Below are 26,047 nucleotides of genomic sequence, written 5' to 3' on the forward strand. Positions count from 1 at the left end.
ATCACCTAGACAACTGAATCAGGGACGTTACTACAGACCGGTCTGCCTTTTCCAGGTCTCACTTTAAAGTGTCCATAATCGCCCCCTCAAGCGTTTTCCACTGATGGAAAGCCATCCCCATTAGAAACATATCCTCTTACTTTCTAAAAACATGATCCGACTGATCATGACAACTTCCCGGACTAAACTAACGTATTACCAGAATATCTAAATAAAGAAATGTTATAAATATTCGGTCACATTCAGATCATTCACAATAATTACAAATTAAGGATTGCGATTAGCTAATGTGTGATGGCACTCAGCGGTAAAGCTCCAAGAAAGGTTGCGAACCACTGGTCTAGTATCTAATGTCTAGCAAATACTCGAAGACACTGAACTCTCCTTACCGATCGATTCTACTCTTACTGTTTTCCTGCTGACTGGACGATACTCTCTGACTTATTCGTTAGTGGCGGGTCCGTCTCTCATGACATTACGTATGGGTGTTGTGATTCTTTTGATCAGTTGAGCGCGCGAGGCGAATGAGTGCGGACAAGGGAGTGCGCCCGTCCGAGTCATCTGACACGGTCGCACCTGGGCCGCAGGCGTTTCGATGAGGCCTGCCCCGCCGGCCATCCCGGCGTCCGCCCCCCACAGGACGGATACAACGGCGACGACTCCTGCAGCGACAACGGATACTGAAAGGAAACATAATGAGGACAGGACCACGTCGAGCGCTATGCGAATGCAGACCGGAGTACAGCATGCGTCAAACCCCTATGGCGAGAGGCATCAGATAACACACGAAGATCGGCGACAACGGTAGCTAAGACGTGATATACAACACATGATTTTGCAAAGTCAGCAAGTATACGACAACCGCACTAGTACAGTTACTACTTCACAAGACGACGATGACATGGAGGGAGTCTCCTCTGAAGAAGTTTGGACCATGCAGGCCATCGACGAAGAGGGCGATTTTACACTAGTTCGCCGAAGAAAACGACTCAACACTTCTCCTAAGCAGAACAACTCTCGGAAGCAACAACAACCAGAAGAACTGGAAACTTCCAACCGTTATGCGGCTATTGAGACAGAAGATAGTACTGATGCTCCAGAACGTATGGACCAGACGACTAAGTTCAATCTAGAAGCAGATAAAGAAGGCACAGATGGCTCAGGCCGGAACTCACTATGCAAAGTCCCGCCCGTTACTATTTACCATATCAAGAACTACATGGAACTCAACAAGGCGCAGAAGGCGAATAGCCGGCCGTGGTGGCCGAGCGGTTCTAGGCGCTTCAGTCTGGAACCTCGGGACCGCTACGGTCACAGGTTCGAATCCTGCCTTGGGCATGAGTGTGTGTGATGTCCTTAGGTTAGTTAGGTTTACGTAGTTCTAAGTTCTAGGGGACTGATGACCTCAGATGTTAAGTTCCATAGTGCTCAGAGCCATTTGAACCATTTTTGAAGGCGAATACTGACGGCAGTCTTAAGGCCATCTACCAACGAGACAGGATAAATTATCGCTTTGACTCCTATGAAGATCAACGACTGACCATCACTTTCTTTGTGTCGTATGACATCCACTTTTTCACAAATCAGGCAGCAGAGCACAAGGACCTCAAAGTAGTTGTAAAGCGTCTACCTGCCAAAGTTAGGGAGTGTTGCGTACATAGTTCCGCTTACTCAGCGCATACACAACTTTCCCACTAGAGCGCGTCCCGCTAAGCACAACAGCGCAGGCGCAGCGCTCGGCCGTCTCTGCACTACGAGATGGCGCTGTCTTAGAGACAGACCAAATTCTGCTTCCGCCGATCCGCGTATTAATATGTAACGGAGCCAATGACATTGCTGCTAACGTAGAACCTTCTCTCCTCGCGGATCACACTCGCGCAGTGTTACCTGAACGCTCGAGGTATTATAACGAGTGTACAGACTTCCGATTAGTCAGTCTGCATTAGTCTGCCTTAGTCTGTAGTCAAGTTTCAGTCTGCGCCTAATAAGATTACCATATTCCTGTACATAGCCGTGAAGACAAATAAATGGACACTTTGTCAAGTATCAGAGACATGTGAGAATAAGATTAACGTACCAAGACCAAAGGAACTTCAGATCATCAATTGTAAACAGCATCCAGAATCAAGTTACGTAATGTCTATGCTTTTTATTAGTTTAATAAATGTGTGTGAAAATTAATCAAGTTCTGTTTAACGTTGGTCACCATCAATCTGCTACTCTAATCGTGCAAGTAGCATTTCTATCTTCTGACCTAACGGCAGAAGATAAACACGCCACGATAAGACCACGAGACATATTGCTGACACTCGCCTACTTCGTTAGAGCGACAAGTCAAATAATCTGATGGTGTGTGTACCGAAGGTCTTACAGCATGCACACCACACACAGGAAGAACTGAAAGACAGAGAAAGGTTTGCCGGTCATCAATGTCCACCAGTTTACATATCGAGACGTCAGCACCAAGGAATTACGACCTCAAGCTGCTTACTTTGTCAAGTTGCCTGCCCAAAAGGAAAACTACAAGATTTACGACATCAAATACCGTCTGTATACTAAAGTCGTTATTAAAACTACAACAGACAAGAAGGACCTGTTCAATGTCGCCACTGCCAGCGATTCGAACATACAGCTAATTTATAAATGGTGGGCTCCTTGTGGCTCCCAAGTCGTGCAACGACCGTAAACCATAAAATTACCAAAAATGCAGCAACAAGTCGCAAAATCATGTTGTATTTATTCACTTTTGCAAATCGATTTAAACTGATTAACAGCCATCATCACTGCTTTCAACCAATATGTTCCCTGATTAGTAATACTACTCAGGACACATATTGGTTGAATACTACTCAGGGCACATATTGGTTGAAAGCAGTGATGATGGCTGTTAATTAGTTTAAATCGATTTGCAAAAGTGAATAAATAAAACATGATTCTACGACTGGTTGCTGCATATTTGGTAATTTTATACAGCTAATTATTCCAGCTTGCCTGCTCACTGCGTTCGATGTGGAAGGCAACACAGATCTTCAGCATGTACTCACCACAGAGGGGCTTCACCGAAATGCGAGAACTGTGAAAAGGACCATGGTGCCACATGGCGTGGCTGCCAGAAGTACCAGGAACGTCTCATGAAATATAGACAACGGTCTTCGCCGCAGCCCCCTCAACGGAGGACTCTTGTAATACGCAACTCCAACCTGACGACACTCCCGCCGCCACACCGTCAGCAAACATCACAAGAACAGCCTGCGACGACACGGCAGACAGTACCACAGCCTCCTCCTGAAGCACGCCCACCACGACAGCACCACCAGCATTATTCATAGGCCCACGCAGCATCACCGCGACGACCGGAAACCTACGTCTCACCAGCACATTTGATGGAATCCATGGCTCCTGAGCTCTCTGATGTCGCCAAACTTCTCACCGCCGTGCAGTAACAACTAGTGGGGATACTTTCTTTAATCGAAAGTGTAGTGAAGGCGCTTGGAACACCTTAACACGGATCGCCCTGGGACCACGAGAGACCTAAAAATCTGCGTATGGAACGTCAGCGGACTGAAACACAATAAAACAGAATTCACTGACTTTTTACAACGTCACAAAATCGACATCGCACTTCTAGGAGAGACGCACCTTCGTCCGACAACTGAGCTCAGATTTCGTAACAGGTACGTCTACAGAACGGACAGACAAGGCCAACGAGGGGGAGGAACAGCGGTTCTGCTTAAGGGGGAACTGCGGCACCACCATGAAACACTACCACACCTCCAACATCTGGAGGCAACAGCAGTTACGGTTCGATCGGCGGCAGGCAACATCACTTTCATCGCGGCGCACAACAGCCCCGGTAATCAACTGGTGCCAGAGGACCTACGGAGTATCTTCAGCAATTTTGAAAAAAATGTTCCTAGGAGGTGACCTTAAAAGCAGGCACGTCGTGTGGAATTACCGGCGTACGAACGCTCGTGGATGAACTTTGGCTGCCATGGAAGAAGAACTGGGCATCACAGTCCATGGTCCACGAGAGCCCACACGGATTCCTTACTTCGATTGGCAAGAAGCAGACGTCCTAGATATTGCTCTCATCAAAAACATTGAGAAGAACCTCCAGCTCCGCACCGTCGACGATCTCTCGTTGGACCACCAACCTGTTCTCAGCATAGTGGAAAATGCAAAGGTCATCACAGAAGTAGCTGCGACTTTAGAAGCTGTTGTCGGAGAGATAGCACAGTGTGAAGAGGAAAAGATTATACCACTCAAAGCAATGTCCGTCCATTAGAAAGAAAAGGTTAAATCAGTCAGTGGAATTGAGGAACTTTATTCTCATATTGAGAACTTTTACGAAATATGTGCAGATTATTTAAACACATGGCCAACAAACTAGAAAGAATTTTCTGTTTTAAAATGGATGTTGCTGTACTCTGAGCCTATTTAGAATGAAGTAATAACGACAGTAATACTTCTGAATGATACGTATTAATGCCGTGTTTCACCAGTTTTACTTCCTCAACCAATTTACTCTATCATAGCTCAGCAAGAATAGCGATAACAGAGCCAGTAAATCGTGTCAGGAGACATGGGCCAATTTTTCTGAACAGTGTGGACACATAGGCCAATATACACAATATCTAAATTTGTGCGAATTAATCTTTACTGTTCCAGGTCAAATTGTTAACGTGGCAAGAGTTTCCCTCTCACGAGTATCCAGTGGACTGAGGAACGAAATATCTTACAAATATCAACAGATGAGGCTATAGTAACATGTGTAATTAATTATAAAATGAGCTGGTGTGACCTCTACGATTACATCGTTCATCGGCAGGATCTTCCCTCTAAAGCTCAGAAATCTAAAAAAATACCAAATATGGAAGAGAACAGAATATTTAAAACGAAATTTTCTCAATTGTATGTCATCATATTTCAATATTTAATTTTGTGTCTCATAATGCAAACATGATAAAAAATTTAACTGATTGATTTCTTATGTTGTTACAGCTACTGTTATTATAATATTCTTACCTCGATTTTATTAAACTATTTATACGTAATATTAAGTGTGATTTATTTCTTTTACTAAATCAAGTGAACGGTCTTTCATGCGAGAGAATGCGGGCCCAATCGAGTTAGCTGAAGCAGTCCTCAATACACTGAGTCAAATGAGAGCTTTCGGACTAGTGTATGTGAGGCAGGGCTTCGGCTGTAGAGCAGACTTGCCTGATGTACTGCGAATCGCCTGCTACTAGCATCACAATGACGAACGAACTTGTAGTAGGATAGTCACAAGCTGGGTCTTTTGTGTTAGCGGAGTCACTAATACAATGAGGTAACGGAAGGCATGGGATAGCGATGACCACATCCACAGATGGTGGTAGTACAGCATACACAAGGTATAAAAAGGGAATGCGTTGGTGGAGGTGTCACCTGTGCTGAGGTGATTCATGCGAAAATGTTTCCGACGTGATTATGGTCGCATGGAGGTAATCCACAGACTCTGAACACTGAATGGGAGTTGGAACTAGACGCACAGGATATTTCATTTTGGAAATCTTTAGGGAATTCAATATTCTGGGACCATAATGTCAAGAGAGTACCGAGAATACCAAATTTAGGGACTACGTTTCACCAGGAACAACACAGAGGCCTTCACTTAACGACCGAGAGCAGAGGCGTTTGCGTTGAATTGTCAGTGCTAACAGACCAGCAGCACTGCGTAAAATAACTGCAGAAATCGATGTGGGACGTACGACAATCGTATCCGTTACGACAGCCGCGTGAAATTTTGCGTTAATGAGCTATTTCAGAAGACGGCCGACGCGAATGTTTTTGTTAACAGCACCACATAACCTGCAGCGCCTTTGCTCGCCTCGTGACTATATCCGTTGTACCCATGACGACTGGAAAACTTTGACCTGTTCATATGAGTCCCGACTGCAGTTGGTAAGAGCTGATGGCAGGTTTCGAGTGTGGCGCAGATCTCACGAAGCCATGAACCCAGTTGTTAACAAGGCACTGTGCAAGCTAATGGGTGCACTTGTTTATATGGATCATTCACTTGAAATTGTTTCGTTGGGATACTCGGAGACCATTTGGAGCCATTCATGGACTTCATGTTCCCAAACAACGATGGCATTTTTAAGGGTGACAATGCGCCATCTCACCGGACCACAATTGTTCACTGTTGATTTGAATAACATTCAGGAAAATTGTTTGGATACCCAGATCGACAGACATGACTCCCATCGAAGGTTTCTGGAACAGAAGTCGGTTCTTGCACAAAACCATGCATCGACAACACTTCCAAAATTATGGACGTCTGTAGTATAGCAGTATAGCTCCATATTTCTGCAGGAGACTACCAACGAACTACCAACGACCTATGGCTTTTGCCACGTCAGTGAGTGAACGACCTAGTATGGCTCAAATGGCTCTGAGCACTATGGGACTTAACAGCTATGGTCATCAGTCCCCTAGAACTTAGAACTACTTAAACCTAAATAACCTAAGGACATCACACAACATCCAGTCATCACGAGGCAGAGAAAATCCCTGACCCCGCCGGGAATCGAACCCGGGAACCCGGGCGCGGGAAGCGAGAACGCCACCGCACGACCGAGCTGGTATGGAAACGCGATAATTCTAACGGTAGAAGGCAAGCTGAAAATTATTGTGCACATTGCATGCACTGTTCCGACTATAATACCTGCTGTGCCACTGTAAATCACGGGCAAATGGCTCTGAGCATTATGGGACTTAAGAGCTGACGTCATCAGTCCCCTAGAACTTAGAACTAATTAAACCAAACTAACCTAAGGACATAACACACATCCATGCAGGAGGCAGGATTCGAATCTGCGACCGTAGCAGCTGCGCGGTTCCGAATCACGGGCATGTGATGCCACATTTTTCATATCATATTTCAGAATAGGCCAATAGAAACTAAACTCCGACCGAACAGGCCTTAAAGGCCCAACGGTATTGCCGGCCAGAGTGGCCGTGCGGTTCTAGGCGCTACAGTCTGGAGCCGAGCCACCGCTACGCTCGCAGGTTCTAACGGGCATAGATGTGTGTGATGTACTTAGGTTAGTTGGGTTTAATTAGTTCTAAGTTCTAGGCGACTGATGACCTCAGAAGTTAAGTCGCATAGTGCTCAGAGTCATTTGAACCATTTTAACCCAACGGTAGCGACCGACCGCCGTGTCATCCTCAGCCCACAGTCTTTACTGGATGTGGATATGGAGAGGCATGTAGTGAGCACCACACTGCTCTTCCAGCTGTTGTCAGTTTCTATGACCGGAGCCGCTGTTCCACTATCAAGTAGCCCCTGAACTGAGCTCGCAAGGGCTGAGTGCATTTGCTTGCCAACAGCCCTCCGCAGATCGGACGCCCACCCATGCAAGCTAAGCCCGACAGCGTTCGGTGATCTGACGGGAACCGATGATACCACTGCGGCAAGGCCGATGACATAGGCAAGTATAATCAACTAATAATAATTTTTACTGTTTATGAGTCTTGGACCCGATCCCTCGCTTAAACGAAAACATGATAGGTTGTGTATTTTTCTAAGGAATTATAAGTGGGTAACGAATTGGCTTTCGAACCCGATCACTTGGTTTCGCGGGTAATAATTTAAGCGATTATGATATCCAGATGTGCCTCAGGAACCGCCTTCGCAGCTACGATACGAGTAGGACCTTTTTCCTACTATCCAAACTTCACATAATTTTTTCTGTATACCATGACGGACTAGCACTCCTGTAAACCAGAATGTTGTGGAAAGTCGCGTTTACCACTCTGGTATGATCCATACATTTAACCTGGCAGAATGTTTCAAGACAGAGCACACTCCTCTGCAGATTTAAAGACAATAGAAACAAATTATAGCCTCATGTTTCGCTGATCTTCCTTATAGGGCTGCTGGTCCTGTAAGAGGTGCAACTGACTTTCTGTAAAGATTGAAAAGTAGAAGAGTGGTACTGTATAAATCCCATCTTTGGAATATGATCATAAGTCACCGTCAGACAGGTTCGTCGATAAGAGAATTGTCTGCAAAAGGCCAGAGCCCCGGTTTAACCCAGTATTTAAATCGTTCAGATAGTTTCACAGTAGCATACTCCCATCTGCACAGTGAAAAATTCCTTCATTATATGAATGTGTGCCTACGCAGCAGAAGTAAATTTCATCTCACTACGTGACAGCGTCGTTATATCATATACGAGGGTTGTCCAGAAAGTAAGTTCCTATCGGTCCCCAAATGGAAAGCACAGTGAAAACCAGAAACGTTTTCTTTTGCAACAGTTAGGTACACCTTGCACCTACTTCTCTACATAGTCGTAGTGTTGTATGAACTTCTCAATGTCGTCGTCATAGCAAGCAGCCACCTGTGTTTTCGGCCAGTAACCTGCACTGGTCTGCAGCTCTTTGGCTGTGGAAAAATGTTATCTTCAAAGCCAGCGGTTCTTGTGATCAGAGATGAGACTCAGGGGGAGCTGATTACTGACAGTGTTGTGGGTGATCAAACCCTTCTCATCGGAAACGTTGCAGTAGCATCTTCATTGCACCTGCTGTGTGTGGCCGAGAATTGGCATTAAGAAGGAACTGCTCGACAGTTGTGTTATGTGGGCTGCATGGCACAGGCAAAATCTCTAACCAGGCCCTCACATTTGGCAGGAGACGCTATTCCCTGCACAATTTTACGTGGTCACTGTGTCACTCAGAACGGGAAAGAGCGACGCGACACGATCGACCAGCATACTGGAGACGCTGCCCAACACATCTGTGAAAGGATTTACCGGATTTGCCCAGTAGTTTTCATTTCGTGACTGATCGGAACTTACTTTCTGGACAACCCTCGTAAATAGCGACGTTTCGGCTGACACTCCAGGCAGCTTTCACCAGAGTAATAACTCTGTCTCGAAACGGCAAAATTTTTCAAAATGGGAAAATAAACCTCCACGTCGTGTCTTCTCGCCTGAAGCCAAAACTGATTCGCAATTTATCAAGTTGCAGTAAATCCCCCATATCTTTGGTGGGAGAAATGTAGTATATAAATCAGATAGGCTTCAAATGCGTGCTGTAAAACTCGTGAGCATTAGTTACCCTTGAGATTAGACGTGGTGAGTTGATGTTAGTCAAGAATGCCTTTTAGGCGACAAAGATGCCATTATGAACACCTCACTAAGTGTGAATCAGGGCTACGACAAAGTGAATGTTACTGCGATATTGCAGAAAGACTTGGAAAGAATGGGTCTTGAGAAGACAGACCTCCAGACAGCCACTTGACGTATGGCTATCGCGTTTCATACTTCATCTGCAGGAGCAACCTGAGCAGCAGTTGTCACCTCAGGGACACAACGATCTGTTACAAATAAGTTACTTCAAGGGCAGTTCCAAACCAGATGCTTTGTAGTGTACATTACACTGACCCCAAAACATCATCATATGCAACTTCAGTGGTGTCAAGCGAGAGCTCGTTGGAGTGCAATTTGGCGGTCTGTCGTGTTTTCTGGTGAAATAGGGTTCTGCCAGTGGTGGCCGTGTGTTGGTTAGAAGGAGGCCGGTCAAGGGCCTGCAACCATCCCGCCAAATTGACCCTCTGTACCTACCCCTGGAGTTAGAGTCTGGGGTGTGGTTTCGTATGACAGCGGGAGCCCTCTCGTGGTTATCCCACGTATCCTTACTGTTAAATTGTACCTTAGTCTGGTGATTCGACCTACTGTGCTGCCATTCATGAATAGGGTTCCAGCGGATGTTTTCCAACACGACAACGGTAGCCCACACGCCGCAGTTGTAACCAAAGATGCACTACAGAGTGAAGACCTGTTGCCTTAGCCTTCGCTATTACTAGATATGTCTCCAATCGAGCACACATTGGACATCATCAGATGACACGTCCAGTGTCATCCACAACGAGCATTACAGCATTAATCTCACGTGTAGGTGACTGACCCAATGCAGCAGGCTTGGGACTCTATCCAACAAACTGACATCAGGCGCATGTACGACACAATGCACGCTCGTTTACATACACGAATTCAACATTCTGGCGGTTACACTGGTTATTACTGTACCAGCATTTCACATTTGCAATGGCAATAGGCGTACTTGCGTTACCTGTGAACTTGCAACCTCTGTCACTTAAATATGTTACCTCGACTAGTGTATTCCAGAAATTTCATTGCTCTATGTTAATTATTTTTTGGTGTTGCGATTCTTTTTATGTGAGTGTGTGTGAAGGTGTAAAACAGTGTATGTTCGACAGGCTACGGGTCAACGCATCGGCTCCGTGGTGCAGGCTCTGTGCACACTAGCGCTGTCTGTGCTCGTGTGCCTGTACTACGAGTGGCGGTTGGGTATGGTGGCCGTCGCCTTCATGCCGGTCTTGGTGGTGGCTCAGTACTTCGACGACAGGCTGGTGCTCACGGAGGCCAAGAGCAAGCAGAAGTCCATGGAGAAGGCCACTATCGTACGCTCTTTTTATTGTTCTGGTCTTCAGTCACAAGTTTGCTTTGATGCAGGTATCAGCGCTAGTCTCTGTATAATGACTGCTGTCTGCAACCAACTGTACGTGTTTACTTTAAAGTGGTTACCTAGAATAATAGCTCCACTTCCATGTTGATCCTTCTGCCTTTGGATTTGACCACTCAGTACATCTCTTCCTATCGTCAATTTGTGCAGCAAATTTAGTTCCTCCCAGATTCGTTTCAATAACTATTCATGTCTTATCTGATAGATCAGTCTAATCTTAAGCATTTTTCTATAGTACATTTCCAAAGCTTCCATTCTCTTACTGTCTGCGCGCCTTATCGTCAATATATCTCTTTCGTACAAGGCTGCACTACTCTCCAGCCGAATACTTTCTGAGAAGACTTTCTAAAACGTAAATTTCCGATCGAATGTTAACATACTTCTCTTTCCAGAAAAGAATACTTTTGCTGTTGATTGTATGCGTTTTCCGAGATTTTGACGCCCGAATTTCTTTTCAAATGCCCTCAGTAGCACTTGATTTGATACGATTATAATCTATTACTTGCGTTCAACTTTCATTAGAACGTCTTTTCAAGATATTACCCATTTGTCTCTACTGATCTCCAAAAATCCTTTGCCGTCTGTTCCACAGTTGGAATGTAGTTGGCAAACTTCAAAACATTTTATTTGTTCTTAATGTACAATAATTCCCGTTTGTAATTTCTCCATTGTTTCACACCCAACTTTCTGAAAACAAAGTTGCGGGACTGATTTTATTCATGGCATATAAAGGACCTCAGCGCAGTAGCTACGGTGACGGCTTTTACTAACAACCGTAAAAAGTAGATGCGCATTCGAGTTGTCAGTTGTGAACAGGGAGCGTTAAGTAGTGGCCGTGCATCGGTAGTGTGTCAACACTGTTGTGTCAGAAACTGCAATGGCGTAAAATCTCTAAATGAAGTGTTCAGGTCTCCAGAACGTTTAGAAGAACAGAAAATGGTGTGCTACATTTTTGCTGCACAGCTTGAATCCTGAAGAAAAACATCGGCTCTTGGACGCCTAAACGTGGACAATATTTTTATGGGAGAAGATGAGACTTCGTGATAACAATATGAACTATCGCAAAACGTCAGAGTGCATAAATTCACATGAAACGTCAAGGGTTTGGCGATACGAGCACCATTTCAGCCATAAAGTAGAGTAATATCCCAAGGAAGGACTTTTCGGCCAGTTTCACATGGTAGTATGAACGTTCTACGACTGTACTCAAACTCGGAAAAAGAAGCTTAGTGTTTAACGTCCTGTCAACATCGTGGTCATTAGAGACGGAGCACAAGCTCGCATACCGTTAAGGATCGGGAAGCAAATCGGCGTGATGCGATGTAGGGAAATCAAGGGAAACTGAAATCTTGATACCTGGACGCGGATTTGAACCGTTTTTCTTCCGAATGCGGCTCAAGTTAGGGGTGGTTATGTAGAACACCTCAAGCAGTAAAATCACAACTTTAAGGTCTTTTTTTTGTATTAAGCCACTGTCGAAGCATTTTGGACTGATGGCGTAGATTGAATAAGATAGGGAACAGACTGCAACCCTGCCTTATTTCCTTCTCAGCTGCTGCCTCCTTGTCATATACTTCTACTAACTGTTCAAATGGCTCTGAGCACTATGGGACTTAACTTCTGAGGTCATTAGTCCTCTAGAACTTAGAACTACTTAAACGTAACTAACCTAAGGACATCACACACATCCATGCTCGAGGCAGGATTCGAACCTGCGACCGTAGCGGTCTCGCGGTTCCCGATTGTAGCGCCTAGAACCTCTCGGCCACTCAGACTGGCTCTAGTAACTGTAGTCTCACTGCGGTACAAGTTATAAATAAGTTTTAGCTTCCCATATTTTATCCCGGCTACATTCAGATTTTCAGCCTGATTTCTCTCCAACTTGTAGACGGTCCCTGTGTATTATATCTGCTACGTTCAAAATTTATTTTCTAAAAGACGAAGACTATCAAAAAATCACAGATGCTAAAGAGATGAGTTACGTAGACTTTGAAACGAAGTTTTCATAGTATTAGTTGATGCACTGTCGCCACTGATTCTAGGATCATGCAGATCTTTACAATGCAAGGCTTTTCAGCATCATTATTTCATTAGATAACTGTTTGTTTGTGTGTCAGAACTGTCATTTTCAATAACTGAAGAGCGGTAGGTAGGTCACTGGGAGTCCACCCATTGGGGGCAGATCTAGATAACTGCTTTAAGAAAAACGATAAACAAGGACTGTGGTACTTATTTACGTAGCTATTATGCGCATTTCTTTTTCTGTATTTAAGTCCATAATCGTAGGGATACAAAGGACCTCCATAATTTATTTGTCTGCACCTGCAGATGCTGCCGCTGTCAAGGACAGTCCCACGTCCTGCTCTCTGCGAGCTCCTGCAGCGCGACATCCTACTTCTGTCAGGCAATGACACTGACCATCCTTCTAGAAGGTTCAGCGTGATAGAAGAATGCGGCGGTACTACTTCATCGGCGTGATCAGCTTGCACACAAGAGTATTTATGTCCGCCAGCCAGTCATCGTTGGACAGACGCGCTATGTGATAATGCTCACCCTGTGTCAGACTGTACCATAAAGATAACGATTTCGTATGATGGAGCTGCGAACACCGTCACCGGGGCTCAAAACGTGGACTGCTGCCCGACCGCCCAGGCTCTCGGCAGCACTGCGCTCTGCCGCACCACAGGCTGCTCGCCTCCCCATATTCTAGGGCTTGAATCGAGCCCTTAACCGCTGGAGCATGATGCAGCTGCCTCGTGACATGGCGTCGCCTTCAGGCACTTGGCCGTCTTCTCCGGCACTACAGCACACGTCGCGGCCGTTTCTGTTAGGGTTTCGGTTACCCAAGACGTTGACAGCGGCCTCACGCTGCGTCAGCGGGTGCTCAGCCAGCGTTGCCGCTGACTAGGACGACGCAACGACAAAAAGCTGGGAGGCACTGAAGATCTAGAGATTGACATTCATGGCCAAGAAGACTGAATGACCGGAAACAATAAGGAGCTAACGGCATTTACACCGAGGTTACAAAAGTCACGGAACACCTCCTAATACCGTGTCTGACCTCCCTTTGCCTTGCGTACTACAGCAAATCGACATGGCATGGACTGAACAACTCCTTGGAAATGCCCTACAGCAATGTTGTGCCAAGATGTCTATACACCCGTCCATAATTGCTGACGTGTTGCCGATGTCGGATTGTATGCACGAACTGATCTCTCCATTATGTCCCATAAATGTTCGATGCGTTTCATAGCGGATGAACCCAGTGGCCAAATCATTTGCTCGAATTGTCCAGACCAGTAGGGGACAATTGTGATCAGATGACATGGCGCATTATCATCCATAAAAATTACATCGTTGTTTGGGAACGTCCATGAATGACTGCAAATGGCCTCCAAGTAAGTGAATATAACCATTCCCTGACAATGACCGGTTCATTTGGACCATTAGAACCAGTCCATTCAATGTAAACACAGCTCAGTGCTTTGTTCACAACTTGAGTGTATGGCCTCGGACCCTACCATTAGCTAAATTTCTCTCTCTCTCTTTTTGTTTTGTTTTATATGTTTGTCATCCGTATTCTGACTGGTTTGATGCGTTCTGCTACGAATTTCTCTCCTGTGTCGATTTCTTCCTCTCAGAGTTGGACCAGCAATGTATGTCCTCAGCTATTTGCTGAAGCCGGCCGCGGTGGCCGTGCGGTTCTAGGCGCTGCAGTCCGAAACCGCGGGACTGCTATGGTCTCAGGTTCGAATCCTGTCTCGGGCATGGCTGTGTGTGATGTCCTTAGGTTAGTTAGGTTTAAGTAGCTCTAAGTTCTAGCAGATTGATGACCTAAGATGTTAAGTCCCATAGTGCTCAGAGCCATTTGAGCCATTTTATTTGCTGAATGTTTTCCAGTCTCTGCTTTCCTCTACAGTTTTTCAGTTTTTACGTTCTACAGCACCCTCTAGTACCATGGAAGTTATTCTCTTCTTAACAAAAGTCCTATCATTCTGTATATTCTCCTTGCAGTGTTTCCTCCAGATTCCTTAATCCTCTGATTCTTCGGAGAACCTCCTCATTCCTTACCTAGTTTTCAGTATTCGTCTGCAGCACCACATTCCAAATAGGGTCTTCTCGTCCTAAAGATAAATTTAAGAACTTTCACTTGAAAGTTACATTAAAAAATTTGATAAGAGGCGGTTGATATCTCGTTAAGCCATGCCCTCGAGCTCCGACTGAATTTTCTTATTTTGAGAATACCGAAGGACAGATCGTTTTTACTTGTCAAAAATACTGAACATCCAAGATCGCATAAAAAATTGTTTACGCAAGACTTCCGGTTTCGAGAGACTTCGCTGTCATCTTCAAGTCCTAAAATTTTTAAATGTAAAACCTGTTCTTTTTACGTTGGGCCTCACGCCAGTTTGTTTCTTGGATAAAAGTCTGCACATTTATCTTCTGTTCCTGTTGTCTCACAATCAATTTCATTACCACACAATTCTGTGCTCCAAGCGTACATTCTCAGAAATTTGTTTCCTAAATTTAGTCCTATGTTTGATACTAACAAACTTCTCTTGGCCAGGAACTCTTTTTCTCCAATGCATGTCTGCTTTTAATGCCCTCCTTTCTCCGTTCGTTATCGGTTATTTTGCTTCCGTAACTTCATCTACTTCGCTATAACCAATTCTGATAGTCATTTTCTCTCTGTGCCCATTTTTGCTACTTCTCATTGCTTTAGTGTTTCTTAGATTTGCTCTCAATCCATATTCTGTACTCAGAAGACTGTTGATTCCATTCAGCATATACTGTAACTCCACTTTCACTCAGTATAACAATGTCATCGACGAATCTTGTCATTGATATCCTTTAACCTTGAACTTTAATTCCACTTTTGAATCTTTCTTTTATTTCTATCATTGCTTCTTCGAAGGACAGAGTGTACAGAAGGGGCGAGAACTGCATCACTGTCTTACATCCTTTTTAATCTGTGCTCTTCGTTCTTGGTCGTCAACTTTTATTATTCCGTCTTGGCTCTTGTTACACGTTTTATACACTACCAGCCATTAAAATTGCTACACCACGAAGATGACGTGCTACAGACGCGAAATTTAACCGACAGGAAGAAGATGCTGTGATATGCAAATGATTAGCTTTCCAGAAGATTCACACATGGCTGGCGCCAGTGGCGACACCTACAACGTGCTGACATGAGCAATGTTTCCAACCGATTTCTGATACACAAACAGCAGTTGACCGACGTTGCCTCGTGAAACGTTGTTGTGATGCCCCGTGTAAGGAGGAGAAATGCGTACCATCACGCTTCCGACTTTGATAACGATCGGATTGTATCCTATCGCGTTGCGGTTTATCGTATCGCGACATTGCTGCTCGCGTTTGTCGAGATCCAATGACTGCTAGCAGAATAGGGAATCGGTGGGTTCAGGAGGGTAATAAGGAACGCCGTGCTGCATCCCAACGGCCTTGTATCACTAGCAGTAAAGATGACAGGCATCGCATCCGCATGACTGTAACGGATCGTGCAGCCACGTCTAGATCCCCGAGTCAACAGTTGCGGACGTTTTCAAGACAACAGCCATCTGCACAAACAGTTCGACGACGTTTGCAGCAACATATATTATCAGCTCGGAGACCATGGTTGCGGTTACCCTTGACGCTGCATCACAGACAGGAGAGCCTGCGATGGTGTACTCAACAACGATCTTAGGTTTACGAATGGCAAAACGTCATTTTTCTGATCAATCCTGGTTCTGTTCACAGCATCATGATGGTCGCATCCGTGTTTGGCGACATCGCGGTGAGCGCACATCGGAAGCGTGTATTCGTCATCACCATACTGTCGTATCACCCGGCGTGATGGTATAGTGTGCCATTGGTTACACGTCTCGGTCACCTCTTGTTGGTTTTGACGGCACTTTTAACAGTGGACGTTACATTTCAGATGTGTTACGACCCGTGGCTGACCTTTCATGCTATCCCTGCGAAACCCTACGTTTCAACAGGGTAACTGCACGACCGCATGTTGCAGGTCCTGCACGGGCCTTTTTGGATACAGAAAATGTTCGACTGCTGCCCTGGCCAGCACATTCTCCAAATCTCTCGCCAATTGAAAACGTCTGGTCAATAGTGGCCGAACAACTGTTTCGTCACAAAACGCCACTCACTACTATCAATGAACTGTGGTATCCTGTTGAAGCTGCATGGACAGCTGTACCTGTACACTCCAGCCAAGTTCTGTTTGACTCAATGTCCGGGTGTATCAAGGCCGTTATAAGGGACAGAGGTGGTTGTTCTGAGTACTGATTTCTCAGGATCTGTGCTCCCAAATTGCGTGAAAATGTAACCACAGTCAGCTCTAGTATAATATATTTGTCCAATGAACACCCGTATATCATCTGCATTTTTTCTTGTTGCAGCAATTTTAATGGCCAGTAGTGTTTACCCGTCTCGTCTTATAGCTTACCCCAATTTTCCTCAGAATATCGATTGTATTACACCATTTGACATTGTCGAATGCTTTTTCTAGGTCGACAAATATTATGAGCGTGTATTGATTTTTCTTCACTCTTGCTTCCGTTATCAACGGTAACGTCAGATCTTTCTGGCACGTTTCTGGCGCCTTCACCTTTCCTAAAGCCAGACTGATCGTCATAAAATACATTCTCAAACTTTCATTTGCATTCTTCTGTGTCATATTCTTGTCATCAAATTGGATGCAGGAGCTGTTAAACTAACTGTGCGATAATTCTCTCCCTTGTCTGCTCTTGCTGTCTTCGGAATCGGGTGGACTGTATTTCTCAGATGTCTGATGGTATATCGGCGCCTAAGTCATATATCCTACACAACAGATTGAGTAGCCTTTTGTTGCCACTTCCCCAATGAATTCAGAAATGGGAAATTGTATGTCGTTGATTACGGCGCCGTGATTTACCCATGCGTGCATCTATCTACGGAACCAAATCTACGGCCACGAATGTCCTCTTTCAGGACACCAGAAGCGTAGAAATCACTGGAAGAGAGGTCGGGACTGTTGTTAAGGGCTTCCCAGCGATACCTCTGCAGCGTAGTCGAAACAACATACACACATATGGGCTGGCCCGCATATTGCCAAGCTTGTTTCGATTACGTTGAAGAAGTTTCGCTTGGAAGCTATTAACACGTCCTCCAAACAGTCCAGACTTCTCCTCCTATGATTTCCACGCTTTTAGAGTCCTGAAGAAAGACATTCGTGGCCGTTGATTTGCATCGGACAAAGAGGTGCATGCCTGCGCACAATGATAGACCTTTAGGCAATCGTGAAACATTTTTCCATGAAGGCATTGTCCGTCTTCTCCCATAGTGGAATAAATGTACTAACAGTTACATGTAGATTACTTTTGAAATAATAAATAGTTTACTTACGTTCTTCTATCTTTCTCGTGTTCATATGCTTAAATTTAGTAAAATGTTCTAGTGGCAATATTTACACTGATCATGTTTGTCAGCAGTAAGTGCCTAATGCTTTTTTATTCACTCTTATCTTCCTTCACATCAATTTGCGTTGTTGCGAAATTATTCAAGATGGCGACTATCCACCTCCTCGTTTCCCTGGATGGTACATGTGGCAATGTCACATGACATCGGTACCCCCCGCTTCCACTCTACCTCCATTTTCCCCTCCCCTCCACCACTTGGTAACTGGTGGAAAAAAGGCTCAGTCTGTGCTGAGTTACTGACGAGGAAGGATGTTAGGAAATGTCTTCATTTATTTACTTCATTTATTTTTCAGGAAGTTGGATTATCCTCTACACACTGCCGCCGCCATCCCCCACCACCTATCCTACAGCCACCCACACCTTCCGCCACTTTGTGTTTCCCCGCCCACACTTCCAGCTGATACCCAATCCCACATTTTTCGATTGCACGCACGTACGTTCACCTCGAAGTTTGCAAACAACTGCTCTAGTCACAATACCGCCACTAGAGGGTGCTCGAAACTTTTCTACAGCTGGAATGAGATTTACACTCTGCAGTGGAGTGTGCGCTGATATGAAAATTCCTGGTAGATTAAAACTGTGTGCCGAACCGAGACTCGAACACAGGACCATTGCCTTTCGCGGGCAATTGCTCTACCATCTGAGCTACCCAAGCATGACTCACGCCCCGTCCTCACAGCTTTACGTCTGCCAGTACCTCGTCTCCTACCTTCCAAACTTTACAGAAGCTCTCCTCGCAGGAGAGCTTCGGTAAAATTCCGTATCCCTACCTACGCCGAAAGGAGAGGGGGGGGGGGGGGGAGGAGGAAGGAAGGGAGGGAGATAAGAGGGCAAGTAAGAGCGAGTCTATCTACTTAGTCTCCTTCCACACATCACACATTGAGATGGAGACACGTGCACTGTTCTGATGGAAGGTGTTTTTTGGTTTTTTTATAGTTGTCAGGTGACTACAGGGTTATAAACACAAAATCAAATAGGGGTAATGCAGGAGTAGGTTTAATAATGAATAGGAAAATAGGAATGCGGGTAAGCTACTACAAACAGCATAGTGAACGCATTATTGTGGTCAAGATAGATACGAAGCCCACACCTACTACAGTAGTACAAGTTTATATGCCAACTAGCTCTGCAGATGATGAAGAAATTGAAGAAATGTACGATGAAATAAAAGAAATTGTTCAGATAGTGAAGGGAGATGAAAATTTAATAGTCATGGGTGACTGGAATTCGAGTGTAGGAAAAGGGAGAGAAGGAAACATAGTAGGTGAATATGGATTGGGGCTAAGAAATGAAAGAGGAAGCCGCCTAGTAGAATTTTGCACAGAGCACAACTTAATCATAGCTAACACTTGGTTAAGAATCATGAAAGAAGGTTGTATACGTGGAAGAACCCTGGAGATACTAAAAGGTATCAAATAGATTATATAATGGTAAGACAGAGATTTAGGAACCAGGTTTTAAGTTGTAAGACATTTCCAGGGGCAGATGTGGACTCGGACCACAATCTATTGGTTATGACCTGTAGATTAAAGCTGAAGAAACTGCAAAAATGTGGGAAATTAAGAAGATGGGACCTGGATAAACTGAAAGAACCAGAGGTTGTACAGAGTTTCAGGGAAAGCATAAGGGGACAATTGACAGGAATAGGGGAAAGAAATACAGTAGAAGAAGAATGGGTAGTTCTTAGGGATGAAGTAGTGAAGGCAGCAGAGGATAAAGTAGGTAAAAAGACGAGGGCTGCTAGAAATCCTTGGGTAACAGAAGAAATATTGAATTTAATTGATGAAAGGAGAAAATATAAAAATGCAGTAAATAAAGCAGGCAAAAAGGAATACAGACGTCTCAAAAATGAGATCGACAGGAAGTGCAAAATGGCTAAACAGGGATGGCTAGAGGACAAATGTAAGGATGTAGAAGCTTATCTCACTAGGGGTAAGATAGATACTGTCTACAGGAAAATTAAAGAGACTTTCGGAGAGAAGAGAACCACGTGTATGAATATCAAGAGCTCAGATGGCAACCCAGTTCTAAGCAAAGAAGGGAAGGCAGAGAGGTGGAAGGAGTATATAGAAGGTTTATACAAGGGTGATGTACCTGAGTACAATATTATGGAAATGGAAGAGGATGTAGATGAAGACGAAATGGGATATACGATACTGCGTGAAGAGTTTGACAGAGCACTGAAAGACCTGAGTCGAAACAAGGCCCCCGGAGTAGACAACATTCCATTGGAACTACTGACGGCCTTGGGAGAGCCAGTCATGACAAAACTCTACCAGCTGGTGAGCAAGATGTATGAGACTGGCGAAATACCCTCAGACTTCAAGAAGAATATAATAATTCCAATCCCAAAGAAAGCAGGTGCAGACAGATGTGAAAATTACCAAACTATCAGTTTAATAAGTCACAGCTGCAAAATACTAACGCGAATTCTTAACAGACGAATGGAGAAACTGGTAGATGCAGACCTCGGGGAGGATCAGTTTGGATTCCGTCGAAATGTTGGAACACGTGAGGCAATACTGATCTTACGACTTATCTTAGAAGAAAGATTAAGAAAAGGCAAACCTACGTTTCTAGCATTTGTAGACTTAAAGAAAGCTTTTGACAATGTTGACTGGAATACTCTTTTTCAAATTCTAAAGGTGGCAGGGGTAAAATACAGGGAGCGAAAGGCTATTTACAATTTGTACAGAAACCAGATGGCCGTCATAAAAGTCGAGGGGCATGAAAGGGAAGCAGTGGTTCGGAAAGGAGTGAGACAGGGTTGTAGCCTCTCCCCGATGTTATTCAATCTGTATATTGAGCAAGCAGTAAAGGAAACAAAAGAAAAATTTGGAGTAGGTATTAAAATTCATGGAGACGAAGTAAAAACTTTGAGGTTCGCCGATGACATTGTAATTCTGTCAGAGACGGCAAAGGACTTGGAAGAGAAGTTGAACGGAATGGACAGTGTCTTGAAAGGAGGATATAAGATGAACATCAACAAAAGCAAAACGAGGATAATGGAATGTAGTCAAATTAAATCGGGTGATGGTGAGGGAATTAGATTAGGAAATGAGACACTTAAAGTAGTAAAGGAGTTTTGCTATTTAGGAAGTAAAATAACTGATGATGGTCGAAGTAGAGAGGATATAAAATGTAGACTGGCAATGGCAAGGAAGGCGTTTCTGAAGAAGAGAAATTTGTTAACATCGAATATAGATTTAAGTGTCAGGAAGTCGTTTCTGAAAGTGTTTGTTTGGAGTGTGGCCATGTATGGAAGTGAAACATGGACGATAACTAGTTTGGACAAGAAGAGAATAGAAGCTTTCGAAATGTGGTGCTACAGAAGAATACTGAAGATAAGGTGGATAGATCACGTAACTAATGAGGAGGTGTTGAATAGGATTGGGGAGAAGAGAAGTTTGTGGCACAACTTGACTAGAAGAAGGGATAGGTTGGTAGGACATGTTTTGAGGCATCAAGGGATCACAAAGTTAGCGTTGGAGGGCAGCGTGGAGAGTAAAAATCGTAGAGGGAGACCGAGAGATGAGAACACTAAGCAGATTCAGAAGGATGTAGGTTGCAGTAGGTACTGGGAGATGAAGCAGCTTGCACAGGATAGAGTAGCATGGAGAGCTGCATCAAACCAGTCTCAGGACTGAAGACAACAACAACAACAACTACAGTGTATCGTCTTCCTGTAGAACTAAGGGCGTAATGAGCTCGCAGTGTAACACAGTCGTTGATAATGTGACTTTTTTTTAATGGTTGCTTGTCCATTAGTGGATTATGTCTCTTTCGTCTGAAAACACATGGCACTACTCACAAAAAAGAACCATGTCTATAGTGGAATGTTCACTCAATATTGTCGTTTTGTTGTTTGGCCTACCAATATGACATTGTTGGTGAAGTCTAGTACTTATCGCAGTGTGTGATTTGTGTGAATTCCTAAGGGAGCAAATTGCTGAGGTCATTGGTCCCTAGACTTACGCACTACTTAAACTAATTGATGCTAAGACCAACAAACACACTCATGCCCGAGGGAGGGCTCGAACCTCCGGTAGGGGCCGCTCAGTCCGTGACATGGTGCCTCAAACCGAGCGGCCACCCGGCGCGGAAACACAGTGTGCATTACTTTCTAGCGGAACGTATCTTTAAGGACTGTTGGGTGGTATTAAGTGCCTGTCTTATAGTGTATTCAATGCAAGACATCTTCTCGCTTCAATAATCGCTGTAGCAAGCGTAAATTCATACCACAAGCGTGAGCTTACACTTATTTAGCTGGAGATTTCAACGATTTAAGTACTACATCCGCTATTTTCACCTTTGCTATTGCAGCATTCATCTAAAAGCCTAAGACTACAGACTTCACATGATGTTAGCTGTTGTCTGTTGGTACAATATTTCGTTGTGGCAAGTGCAAGAATCACACCTGGAGAGTGAATTTACTCTTACTTAGATCCTGATTTCATTGATTTAGTACTATATTCACTATTTGCGCTGCCACAGTATTTGTTTTAAAAGCGTAACACCGCACCTTTCACATAATGTGAGGTGAGGTCTGACGGTACAGTATTCGTTGTAGTAAGTGTAAGAATCATACCTGCAGAATACAGTATGGTAATAATCCACGCACCAAATGAGTGAGTGTTCGTGTTTATTCAGTCACTTTTCTTTAAATGAGTGTGCTGACATTACAGCAGATGAACTAAATTGGTTCAAATGTCTCTGAGCACTATGGGACTTAACATCTGAGGTCATCAGTCCCCTAGAACTTAGAACTACTTAAACTTAACTATCCTAAATGCATCACATACATCCATGCCTGAGGCAGGATTCGAACCTGCGACCGTAGCGCTCACGCGGTTCCAGACTGTAGCGTCTAGAACCACTGGGCCTCAACAGCCGGCTGCAGGTGAACTGCTAAGAATGGCAACACTTTAGGTAGACACGCACTGTCTTACCCCATGAGGAGCACGTTATCTGTGTAAAATTCCACCACCATCTGTGCAGCCAATTGTATACAAAGGCACGCGAACACAAACACACACACACACACACACACACACACACACACACACACGAAGCTGTTATTCGCTACAGTGGAGCACCTGAATTACCTACCAGACAGCCTGTGGACAATTTACCTGAAGATTTAGAACGAACGTGGGTGATGACTGGTATCAACCACAAGCAGTGACAGATCAGCAAGTACAGGTCACTGCTCTTCACCTTTTCGCCACAGAGCAGCTTGATCAATGCTCTGTGAAAGTGCTGGTGTAAAGATCCGTATGTATATCATTTACGTGGTACATATCATTTCAACGTTTTTCCTGCATGGGACTGACTTTACGTAGCTGAAGACCACTTTCAGACAGTGCCGGCAAATCGAGAATGTTAGAAATCACGCCACAGTTGACTATTCAGTTCTTTTTCCATGACGAATAGTCAAGAATTTCGCGGAGAGGCAGTCTTTCTAGTAAATACCTTTAACGCCTTGTAGGAAGCGTCCTGTTCTTGAGCCTTTTCGCCATCTGTGACCGAGTTCTGCAGACTTGAAACAGTAAATCACTGCCAATAGATGGATCTCATTGTGTACCATGAGTGACAGATCTGGATGACCGGTAGCCGTTTGTATAGGGGAGGACAGAAGGTAGGATGGGTGGTGAGACAGGTTCTAGACTGCTTAGTCTTTATTGTCACATTGTAGTGAACACATGTGCAGCTGCCGCCATTCTCTCCTGGCGAGATCTTTTGCATGGTAGTTGCGCTATTGCAATGATTTTTCTAAATTCCCAGTGCGTGTGTTGCATTATGGTCCATTTTTATGAGTGGTTGTTTTTCTCCATGACGATTTCAATGTGTAATTAGAGCAATTGTGGCAGCATGTATTGGCCCTCCTACATTTCAGTGATGGTTTGGTGCCTTATCAGTTCTTGCCAAGTATCTGTGGTGTCTCCGCCAGACACCACACTTACTAGGTGGTAGCCTTTAAATCGGCCGCGGTCCGGTAGTATACGTCAGACCCGCTCGTCGCTACTATCAGTGATTACAGACCGAGCGCCGCCACACGGTAGGTCTAGAGACACTTTCTAGCAGCCGACTTTGCTAGCGATCGTTCACTGCCTACTTACGTTCTCATTTGCCGAGATGATAGATTAGCATAGCCTTCAGCTACGTTATTTGCTACTACCTAGCAAGGCGCCATTATCAGTTACTATTGATATTGTGAATCATGTACTGATAAGAGCGACGTTCGTCATTAATGGATTAAAGTTAAGTATTCCACCAGCTACGTCCGTTTTTCTAAATTATAATTTCTTTGTCCTGTTCCAGACCTCACGCCAGCCTGCGTAAGGTAAATCGCGTGCCTTTCGGCCTCTTCTAGTAACACGGTGTTGGCTCTCCTGCCTACCACAACAGTATCTATGTACAAGATCCTCAACACCTGCACATATGGTAGGAGGCAGATTTTCCTACTCTTCAGTAATAGTTTGCTGTCCTATCCCTTCTCAGTTCCTGAGCGTCTGTTTCACTTGCAGATCAGTTGGAGGCAACTGATCCTGCACTTCAGTGAGAGTTTGCTGTCCTGCCCGCTCTTACCACTTATGTATGCGTGTGTGCACGACTTCCACAGCAGCTACTACATTTGTAAATCCGTAGCAGGCTACTCTTCCTACACTTCAGTGATAGTTCGCCGTCCTGTCACTTCTTACCATATATCTGAGTACAAGTTCTTCAGTGGCTATACACATGTAGATCTTTAGGAGGCTTTTCTTATGGCGGTGGCTGCATGGCAGTTCCCTGCAAATTTCGAGTGGTTTGTGGACTAGAACACACAGCGAGGCGAACACAGACACACATGTGACTGGGAAAGGGAGCAAGCATCCTCAGTCGAACCCCCCTACACCAAAGGGAGCACCTTTGGTTCTGGGCTTGTGGAATAGGACTGTGGACTGACCAGACATTTCAGGAAACGTAAATGCTTTATCCCAGGTAGTAGTCTCTTTGAGTTAATAAATGCATCGTCAGCCCATCCTGTTAGATCACCATTATCTGCTACGCTCATCCATTATCACCTCTACACATTCCTTATTTAGTAGGCTATGGGCGCAGTCCTCAGCTATATGCTTATAGGTAACACACTCATTAATCTCATTTCTGTCCAACACCAACATCTCGTGAATGCAGCCATTTCCAGCAAAAAAGAAAGACAGTACCTTCAATTCTAGCCTTTTTTCCATCACATAACAAATGGGGACGGGGTGTTGCGGAAAGTGGGGAGACATAGGTGTGTGTGTAGGACTGTTTTGTGCACCTTCTGGTGGTGGTACTGTGGACTAGAGAAGTCGCTCTTCAATCTTCAGTGCGAACATACACAAGTATTATTGTAATAAATGAGGGTAGAGGTCAGCAGAGAGATGGTGTGGGTGGCTGTGGTAAGTGGGGATGGAGGCTGGTTGTAGGACAATTTTTTGTACTCTCTGGTGGCAGTATTGGGAACTAGATTTGTCAAACTGAGGTGAATGCACACACAAACTGTTGGATCTTTCCCATTCGTCGCTTATAAGGTGCCTAAGGAATGCTGCATCCTCGGAACGTCATACAACAATTCAAGCAAATAACATTAGTAGTTTCGTTTCAAATAAGCAGGTTGACAATACTTATCTTTGACATTTACAAGTTGTAGTCACAAACGAGGGGCGACATGTAACATAATATAGAGTCTTTGGCTATGTGTAATGTTCCTGAAAGTTAACACACGTCACTAATACTGCTCGGTGAAGCCTGTGCATTCCTGTCCGTATACGGAGCGGATATGAGCGGCAGAGGCTGGCAGGAGTGTGGGCACAACGTTGGGCCTGTGGCTCCAGGGGACGTCAAGCTTCCGGCCAAACCCAACCATCGAGCCTGCGCTCTGGCGGAAACGTCCCCCAGAAAACGACCAGAAGTGTACGCGTATCCTTCCTACCACCAGGAACCAGATGACGAAGGCGGCGACTACTGCGGTGTGAGCGGGTCCAGTAGGACGAGAGGAAGGCTCCGTCTCCATG

At 44.7% G+C, this 26,047-nt stretch overlaps 1 protein-coding gene across 1 annotated transcript in view; it reads left to right on the plus strand.

Annotated features, from left to right (window-relative positions):
- LOC126354017 (ATP-dependent translocase ABCB1-like) overlaps positions 1 to 26,047 on the plus strand; it is a 282,194-nt gene that overhangs the window by 201,643 nt on the left and 54,504 nt on the right. The window contains exon 17 of the mRNA XM_050003340.1: positions 10,265 to 10,468. Within this exon, the coding sequence (XP_049859297.1) occupies positions 10,265 to 10,468 (204 nt within the window). The remainder of the gene's footprint in view (positions 1 to 10,264; positions 10,469 to 26,047) is intronic.

Source organism: Schistocerca gregaria, chromosome 3 (assembly GCF_023897955.1).
Source record: "Schistocerca gregaria isolate iqSchGreg1 chromosome 3, iqSchGreg1.2, whole genome shotgun sequence".
Taxonomy (NCBI): domain Eukaryota; kingdom Metazoa; phylum Arthropoda; class Insecta; order Orthoptera; family Acrididae; genus Schistocerca; species Schistocerca gregaria.